This window comes from Montipora capricornis, chromosome 12 (genome assembly GCF_036669925.1).
Source record: "Montipora capricornis isolate CH-2021 chromosome 12, ASM3666992v2, whole genome shotgun sequence".
NCBI lineage: Eukaryota > Metazoa > Cnidaria > Anthozoa > Scleractinia > Acroporidae > Montipora > Montipora capricornis.
In genome coordinates, this window is record NC_090894.1 from 32479938 (window position 1) to 32489937 (window position 10000).

General features: G+C 40.4%; 1 protein-coding gene and 1 pseudogene across 1 annotated transcript in view; one reads left to right on the top strand and one right to left on the bottom strand.

The window, feature by feature from the left end:
• Window positions 1-3536: 3536 nt before the first annotated feature.
• Window positions 3537-4989, bottom strand: LOC138025681 (microfibril-associated glycoprotein 4 pseudogene; annotated as a pseudogene).
• Window positions 4990-5231: 242 nt separating this feature from the next.
• LOC138025683 (L-2-hydroxyglutarate dehydrogenase, mitochondrial-like) overlaps window positions 5232-10000 on the top strand; it is a 5597-nt gene continuing 828 nt past the window's right edge. The window contains exons 1-2 of the mRNA XM_068872860.1: window positions 5232-5354; window positions 8256-8413. Coding sequence (XP_068728961.1) covers window positions 5232-5354; window positions 8256-8413 — 281 coding nt within the window. The remainder of the gene's footprint in view (window positions 5355-8255; window positions 8414-10000) is intronic.

Consider the following 10000-nt stretch of genomic DNA (forward strand, 5'->3'; position numbering starts at 1 on the left):
ATTTGACACCAGTTCTCAACAAAGTTGGCTAAATTACAACGTAACTTACATTTACGCTTTGTCCTCCTTGCCCTTGTCGTAGCGACTTGGCTTCCCTAGGGAGAACTCTCTCTTGTTGTAGCTGTAGTTGTAACGACCTGCGGCGTGATGCGGTCGAGCGGTCCCGTAAAAAAGGACGTTGTCTTGCCTATTGCCAGAACTTGTTTTCCATTTCTTGGGCATAACTTTGGCCGTGATCTTGTTGGCTTTCGTGATGTCCTCTACACTTTTGCTTAACTTATCTCCAAAAAGAAAGCGAGACAGAGGTGTAGACGGCGAACAGAGAGAGCGAGAATTCTTTGATAAATCGGGTTTAGGAGCCCTCTGCATTTCAGTGAGACTTGAAAAGAAGCATTGCCGATGAAAGACAAAGAGTCGCACAGGTAGTCGAGCAATACTTTCTGTTCCACCTCTGTCTTTTCTTTCTTGCATTGAATTAGAGATTCAACGGCTAATGTAATTGCCTGAGCCGCGTGGAATGCAAATTTCTGAGCTCCCTGTAGCCCGACATCAAGCTTTCTTGATGCCCTAGGGAGATCATTCCAGATTCCTGGATTAACCCTTGGTACTGTTAACAAATTACAGTTCTCTGGGCAGCAATGCTTTTCAGCTAACGCTTTGAATTTGCTCTCAATGGGCTTCTTGGAAAAAGCCTCATTAATTCTTTTGGCCAATGCATCTGACACCTTTGGGCCAAGACATTCATCATCATTGAAAATGGATGTTGAAATACCCAAATCCTCTGTTGACTCGTCCGTTTGATCTTCATCTTCCGAGGATTCTAAAAGATCGTTAACAGAGGGGTCAAAAGACGAGTCACTCTGCTCTGTCTTTTTCTTTGCTGAGGAACATTGCTCAGACTTTTGAGTTGCTGAGTTACACTGCTCAGACTTTCCGCGCTTCGATGGCCGTTAAGACGTTGAGTTAGAAGCCTTGCGCTTAGAATATGAAGTCGTTTCTTTATCAGAACTTTGCTCCAAAACATCCGAGTCCTCGTTGAACTTCCTCTCTAGGAACGTTGAGATCTTTTCCAAGGATCTGTGGAGCTGTGAAAACCCCAAAGCTTGTCCTAACTCTTCCACTTGAGCTGTGGCGAAGCTTGTTTTAGGCTCTTTTGTCGAACGATTGGAAGGCAGCTCTTCATCGTTTGAAAGATCGACATCGTCGTCGACCTTATGTCCTTCCATATCTAAAGCTTGGAAATGGCAAAGTATCAAAGAACACGATAAAATAAAATAATATCTTTAGAGTAGTTTACCTGCTTCGAACTGCACGAGAAAGGAAGAGGGTGCTCGTCGTATTGACTCCGTGTTATATAGCTTGTCTTCATTAACATAACAATAGTCTTCAAAGAGTGGTTTATTGCGCATGCACACCAAGGAAACGCATAATGATGTCATAATGCATGGATGAGCAGAATACTTCATTTGGAAGAAATTGACAATTAAGAATAATCCTTCAATTGAGGGAGAGGCTTGCTTGAATTGATCGTCCTCTTCCCTAGAACATTTTTTTCACTCTCCCCAGCTCTCCAACACTTTTTACTATCCAATATTGCGGCGTTATCCTTCGATCCCCATCAAAATACGTCAGCACTGCAGGCTATCAGCAGGAAAGGGCAGTAAGGTCGATTGAATACTTTTTGGCCTCCATGCCTGGTTGTTCTTTAGTGTGGAAGAGCTTTTATCGCTGATAAATTATGACGAATTTAACAAAACTATTATCTCTAAATTTCAATTTTTAGTAAGTCAGTGTAACTACTCGTTAATTTAGTAGCCTCAGATATATGTTATTTGCTGGGTTTCTAGAAACCTTTACCATACAACCACGAATCGTACTAGTTAAGCAAAAAGTCGGTATTTAAATTCTTGAAACACAAATTGAAAATTTTTGGTGTGGAATGGAAGGTAGTATGCTAAAAGCTTCTAGCAAATGAATTGGACTACTGCTCTTGTTGTCTTTGAGTGAAACAGTATCTTAATTAATGACTCGGATTTTTTTTCTGTTTATCCCTGGATCATCAAAAGGATTCAAAGATAGTGAATGGGTAAGATAGAAGTGATCCTAAAACTTTTTTAGGCGATTTGTTCTCGCGAAAGGACTAATAAATAATAAATTTAAAAGTTAAATTGTAGGTTATAGACGAATGATAGAAGTGACCTTTGCACTTATCTGGACAGTTTGATCAAAGTTTCCGGATCAATGCGAAGATCACTTCTATCTTTTGTCTATAAAACTCATTTCAACTAATTTACCTTTCTTTCATAGTGATGGCGCATTGTACGCTTGACAAGTTCATATGATGGTTGCCTGCCAACAGGCAAATTCAAAGGTACAAATTGGAGCGTCAGGCAGAATTTGAACCGAACCTCTTTTGTAATACTCTAACCATGAAGCTACGAAAAATGGATCTCGGCTCCCTATTCAAAGTCATGTGACAAATGTGGTACAGCAACTTCTGACAGTAGACTGCGAGGAGTCCCTTCAAATCAGTCGGCGGCCCGGTTTTCTGAGGCGGTCGTGTTTTGTCACACAACTTAAAATTACCGAGGGAGGCTTGGGAAGAAGACTCCTCTTCCCAAGTCTCCCTAGAGCATTTTGTGTTTGTGTGACAAAACAAGTCCGCCTCAGAAAAGCGGGCTGCTCGACTGATTTAAAGGGAATGCTCGCAGTCTATTCTGACTCTTGAGTGAGGCCCAGAAACCATCATATCCCTTTGTCACAGTCAGAATACATAATTACCATCAATATTTGCCTTATCAGTTTCTGTAAACATGGTGCTTGTTTCGTTTAAGTGAATAATAATTAATAATTCGAGATATTTACCCAGGAAGCTCCACTCACCCGGAAGTGGTTTTCAAAGAGTTCCTTCATCAGGATCGAATTGGAATTTAGAGATGCTGGGGAAGTGAAGTGAGACAATTGCAAAATTTAGCCGTAGGCTGTTATAGTCAACCAGTTACCAATGGCGAGCAAATATCAGGGGTACAAGTTCCTTTTAACCAGACAATTGCAAATTTTAGTGTCATCCTAAGTAAAGGGGTAGCTTAATATCTTTCAATATTCTCTTGTTTGAAATTGTTGCTGCTTTGGGTTTTTCAGTGGAAAGGGCTTGAGAGGGCAAAAAGGCAGTGAATTGTTGAGAGAATTTACTGTTCTTTCTTGAAAAATAAAAGAGTGAAAACTATCATGCAGACAAGAAAAGAAGAACAACATTATCATTGGTCATCATTAGCGGACTTTATTAAAGCATTCCCAGCTGCTTACAGCTTTTGTGAAACTAAGCAAGTACTGATATATCTTCATCTACCGGGTAATAACATGCACGGTATGCTACTAATATGTAATCACAAGAAATCTCTTGTTGTGAAACCTATTGAGTGTTTTACGCGGTTGTGCGAGTTAAGCAGCTCGATTCATTGATGACCAATAAGATCCATCCCCTGGTTAGCAATTGATAGTAACGGGCAGGCATGTGATACAATTGACACAGAGGCTTAAAAGTTCTGTGGTCGTATTTTCATCTCAGACCGCTTGACAGAGTAGTGACTATTTTTCCAATGATACCAGGTCATTCCAGTTGGAACGGTCTTGCCATTAAGATACAGACCATTCAGGTTGGAGTAGTTACAACCGTGGTACCACCAGGCACCTTTATGGCGTGACGCACAGTTGCTTGAACTGTTATCATTATCGCGATCCTTGGTGCTGAATGCTTGGCCGCGGTGATAGCCAAGGGAATCACCTGCAGTGCCTGAATGAAAAGAAAACGAATTAAGCAATCAAAATAAGAAGCAGTTTTAAAACTTTTTTAAAATGCTAAAAATTCTTAAGACGCACTTGAGATTGTTTGTTGTCTCTACTTGCCACCGATATGAAATCGATGTAACGTGTTTATCACCACATGAGTGGAATAATTACCAGGTTTTTCAGTTTGATGTGTTCTTATTCTTTTTTTTAGCTAACTCGTTGGCTTACATATACAACTTATTCTGTAAGTCAAAGCGAGATAAAATTCTCTGACATCACACCTAGTTGAAATGAGAAAGTGTGTCTATCTTAATTAACACAGGGTTGTTAAACACCAGAGTTTGCAAACCTGAATATTTCCCCAAACTCAGCTGGTATTTTGCTCGCTCGCTTGCCACAGTAAGTGAACTGTACTCAGCAAATGCTGTATTTCCATGAATGTCTTCCAAGTCCACGCGAAGCTTGTTGCTGCTGCTTACAGTTAGGCGGTGAATCTTGTCCAGTCCAAGCCAAAACTCTCCATTCAGATTACCAAAGCCGCGTTTGTAGGCGTCCCACGCGCGAAAGAAATCTACGGAGCCGTCTTGTCTTTTTTGAAAGACCGTCCACCCTCCGCCAGCCGTTTTGTGATCACAGTACACTTCAAATTCTCCCAAACCATCGGGATCGATTTTGTACACACCACTGATCTTTTCGCCTGAATTGTAAACATCGGCGCAGTTCTTGAAGACTGAAAATTACAGAAGCAGAATGAATTTCCGTCAGTTGAGTTTTGGTTTCATTCTTATTTCTAGCCTCTAAAAAGTAAGAATGGGCGTCATAGAGGAAATTACTATACACATCTGGCATGCAAATGTTTTAGAAGCAATTGATTGACCTCAATTTGAGTGCTTTTTGGGAGGGAACAGATGGGAAAACTTGAACCACTAATGTCTGAGAAGTGAACAAAGTATTTAAAATTTACAATTGCAAACCTTTGTCATAAGAGCCGCCAGTTTGGTTTGTTTCGAGCGCAGCGATTGCTTCTTTGATTTCAGTGAGTTGCTGCTCGATCTTCTTACAGCAGTGTGGTCCGGCGTAAAAGTTGTTCACGTTACACTGGGGTATACTCACGCCAGGGTTTTTTGTTGGTTGCACAGACGTATTGGCACATGTCCCGACAAGAATCGCGGTAAAAAGCAGAGCTAGCTGGAATGCCATTATGCACTGATGCTTTCAGGAAACTCTTTTATGAAATGGAAACAAAAATGCAAGTATGAAATGATTTCTAAGACTTGTGCTGCAGTTTATTTAGTCTTTGCAAACTAGATTTTTCTTGTCTCCTGCGCTCTATTTTGGGAATGCTGAATCATCTATTCCTACCAATCAAATAACAACACATTGTAGCGGTGACTCGAGGCAGTAGGACCAGTAGACAGGTTTTTTTTGACAAGTAGAAGACAATGTCATGTGGCAGTAGACAACTCTCTTTTGACAAGACGACAGTTTCAATATTTTATGAGATTTATCCAGTGAAAGAACAGGGGCACTTAACGAGTAATTTCGGTAAATATGTTTGGAAGAAGGTAGGTTAGCATTTTCGAAAATTCGAACTCAGGCTTCTTTCGAGGCGCACTAAGATTTTGGGCACTTTTCTCAACTGATTTCCTATTTTCCTTTTCGGAAAAGTAGTGAAGAGCGTGAAGAGTGCACAGAAATTTCGAAACCACATTGAAGAACGCTAGTGAGTTGTGCCAGAGTCAACTGTGACATTGGAATAAAATTTGAAGATTTATCATAACTTCTATCATTTTGGCCAGAGTTTGTTTGAGAATCGTATCTTAAGCAAACCTCCCTTAAAATTTTCGGGGAAAAAGGACGACAACGTAATGTTATTATTGTTTTTAATCAGACCCGTCACGGATGCTAGAACTTTCGGAAGAAGTTATTTCTACATTTCCCTAGAACATACGAACAGATAAATATTTTGAAGGACAGCTTCCCAGTCACTAAACGGGCTTTCAAGGCACTCTGGAAACCTTTTTATCTAATTCCGACAAATTTTAAGACAACCGGCCGTTGGTGCCACGAAGAGAAAACCTGGTACGGAATGATGGAATAATCAATTTGTCTTGCGGCGTTATTCTTATCTTTGTTTGATGGGTATCGTGCTTCGGAATAAACATGTTTATCAGAGATCATTGACGAAAGCTTCGAAAAGCTTCTCCCTCTTGGAAGCCCTCGAGCTCAGATTTGCTGTTGACAAAAATTAAAAAAAACATATGGAATCCCGAGCTTGCAAGGTGGAGCGCGGGAATTGGTTCATCTTGCCCGCTCACGGAACTACAATTGTAGTCATATAATAATCCCATTGCGGCAGTCATCAGACCCAATCTCATTGTCCATTCAGTATTTGATATTCAGTATATGATTCAGTATTTGGCTGGAGTAGTATTTTAAATTTAGATAATACCGTAAACTGTTGGGCCAATGCTTTTATTCCCCAAAGTGCAAAGTCATTTACGCTTAATATGAATGATATGAGACAGGTATATGGGCTATCCCTTTCCTCAAGAAAATGGACTAAATTCGATCATTTTTAGTATGAAGTTGATTTTCAGGAGCGATTTTCAGGAAATGTTGATTGTCTTCTCAATTTGCACGCACGGAAAATGGTCGATGGGGTTAACCTGGATCAAAAGCAGTTTCAATTTTGAAATTTGGTCAACAGGAACCTTTATCCCTTTAAGTTTGAAAATTGGTAGTTGTGGTTTCGTCTGAGAATGGCATGTTCTCCTTGAGTGAGTTATTGTTTTCAGCCCATCACTGAATAACAATAGACCTGTCATACGAAACAAAAACCATTATGAGAAATCACGCACTCGAAACATTCATAACTAGCGCGGATTTTAATAGCAGTGTATCAGTTTTCAGATCAACTTGCCGACCTCATGCCGTGGTTATCAAATACATAAACCAGTTGGGGTCGATTTTTGGCGCGTGCGACATGAAGCTTACGACAGGCGTAGGACATGACTTACGATTGTCGCAGCGTACGCGACAATCGTAAACGAGTTGTAGGCCTGTCCTAAGCTTATCGCGTGCGTCAAAAACCGTACCGTGTAAATCAACTCTCAGAGACCGGGAACTCTCTTCAGAGCTCGTTGAAACCCCAATTGCCTCCGCAAATTGTGGGTGATTCGAAGCTTCACGAAACCGCGGCTCATTGCATGTTGATAAATATTATGGCGCCATATTCCAGCGTAGACAATCCGACGTTCAAGATACAAATAAATGGAGAAGCTAGTGGAAATCAGGGGTATTTGCCACGAGCGGGAGACGGTGTTTGATTATTTGGAAGCAAGTATCTTTCGAGTATCTTCCCTCTTGGATACCGATTGGCGAAATCTGGACGCGAGCGCGTGGGTCAAACATTTTCCAAAAGCGTGAAGAGATGTCAATGTATGACTTAAAGGAACAAGAAATGTATTAGCAAAAGTATTGTCTGGTTTTAAGAAAGAAATAATTGTCTTTCTTTGAGTACACCAGATGTTTTGACGAATACACCAGACATGTTTTAAATATGAAATAAAGTGTTTTCAGTTACCCGAACAATAGTTTAGTTGTGAGTATTCATCATGATATGCGGGAAAGATAAAAGTACGGCTAGCGCGTTACGTGGCTCATTTAACTTGCCCCAGACTGCGAATCCGTCGTGGTCCGTGAAAATATGCGCCGCAAGGAATCACGTCCGTTCCACGGATTTTATAAAAATTAGAGAGAGACTGCTCATGGTGTAAAGTATCCCGGGGAAAGGATTGCGAGATTGGGGCATAACTGTTATATCTGAATATCATGTGAGGCTAGTATTAAACACAACCAAATGTAATCCATGGTAGAACGCAGAGCCTGGTCTCATTCTATGGTTAATTTGCGTACAAACCTGAAAAATGTATTTGAATGCCTTTGTGAGTAATTAACACCCTAGAGTATACTTAACTTAAATGTGGGCTGTTTCACTTGTAATGCTCCTTCCGTACATTTTTATGAAATTAACAAAAATTTACTAGTATTTTTTACTACTCCATGAAGATATCGTTCTCAGAAAAAATATGAAATGAAAATTGGGGGTCACCGTACTCGTTCAGGAGAAAATAAACATTCCTTGACCAACTAAGCTTGGCGTCAATAAGAATCCGCCATTTTATCAGTGTGCGCGAGCTAATGTGCGCGCTAATGACGCCAGAAATTATGCGCAGTAGAGTTGCGCAATGAAAAACCAGGGTATCACCTTAAGCTTCTAAGACACGGTTATTATATAAAATATTAAACTACACTGAGGAAACAGACATTTAATACTTGCCCCTCTTTTTGGTAACAACTGGCCCTTTCAAGGTCCTGGTCCTTGGACGAAACATTATCTTAGCTTCTGTTATCAAGGAATCTCCTGAAGTGTAAATTACTTACGTTGCTTCTCCTCACGCTAGGTTCCAGACCCTAACTTTCCTTTTCTTGGGGTCCATTTCACCCCGCGTATTGATGGCAGCGTTTGGCTTGGCCCCAATGAAGTATTGGCGTTCGCAAGGGAAGGATACAAACTCACAGATGTAAATTTCTCACACTTGATAGATGCATTGGGATACCGGTATGTTGCTTTGCCGAAAGGCCATCTTTGTGTTAAATGATACTCGTACATCATACATTATTTGAAATACATAATTTGCGACTCTGTCCCCGATCTTGCACATGAACGGAAAAGTGGTCAGAAATACGGCTGCCTCACTCTAATGAAAACACTATTTCAGTTTAAGTTAAGATTAATGGTCGTAACAGTGGTTACGGGGAGGACTTGAATGTCTTCTTACTGATTGTTTCAGCGGGCTAAGAAAGCTGATGTTGCAGTATTTTACGTTTGGAGTTGCATGGGGAATATTACAGAGGAATTTTCATATCAGCTCAAGTCAAGCAACTACAAAGATACATTCCTAGTCTTAAAGTCCAGGATGTAAAGAGGTAAGAGAAACGTAAAATAAGCTGTTCGCGATGAGTCTAACTATCTTCTCAACTCCCTCAGCTGGGATAACTTGTCAGTTAGAAGGACGAAGCAAAAGGCAAATTTAATGTGCAAATGCGTTAATAAGCTTGCCCCAAATTATCTTTGTAACATGTTCACTCCGAGAGCTCTGTCCTTTGATCTTCGAGACGCAAGTCAAAAATTGTACTTGCCGAAACCAAGAACTGACTACCTGAAGCGTAGCTTCAGTTATAGCGGAGCTTCTCTTTGGAACGATCTTCCTGAGGATATCCGAAATACAAAATCTCTACGCAACTTCAAGAGAAGAATTGATAAATGGCTCTCTGTATCGGACTCCCACACGGCAAATATGTAAACCAGTTAATAGAAAATTTTACTTAAGATCAATTTCTTATTTGTTTTCTATTGTCATACTGATATTTTTACCGTGTTTTAAAATAAAGTTTTCATTCATTCATTCATTCATTCATTCAGTATTGGATGATATTTCCGGTGGTGTGGATGTGCACGCTATCAATTGAAGATCTGCTCTGTGGAAGTGTGAATGACAACTTGCTCTCCGGTGTGACAAAGTCACCCTCTACCCCTAAGCCTAACCTTACACACCTAGACTGCTGCCAGTTTCCGCCAGGCACTACGATTGTTAACGTTGTCCTTCCATGATTCAAGGACCACGCTTAAGAATGTCCTTTACCTTATCTTTAAAACGGAGAAAAATTCGACCTTGATTTGTCGAACCGCAAAGTCAATATATCGTACCTTTTTGTCCGGTAAGCATTTTTTTTTTTGGATTGTTGTAAATACATAGTAATTTGTTGACTCTTAGACTTAACGGGACACTTAGAGACCCTTATCAAAATCTGCGTGCGTCAAATTTGCGGTGAGGCGCACATCCGAAGCTGGTTCTCCAGGGTGTCCGCTGATGTTCAGAAATGCTCCACAACATAAGCATCACTGAGTTGCCCAGAAATACACACACCTTATTGAATGGTTTAACATGTGGATATTCTGCGAGTTGCATAGTACTAGCGACGAGCAAAATGTCCGCACGTATTATATGTTAGACCTTTGAATAAGGGGTTTATTATTCCACTATTTACGCCATTTTCTAGTATTTTGTCTTCTCTCTGCATTGACTGAGAATCGTATCGATTTCATAATAAGGCACGTGCGAATGACAAAAACAACACAAACGAA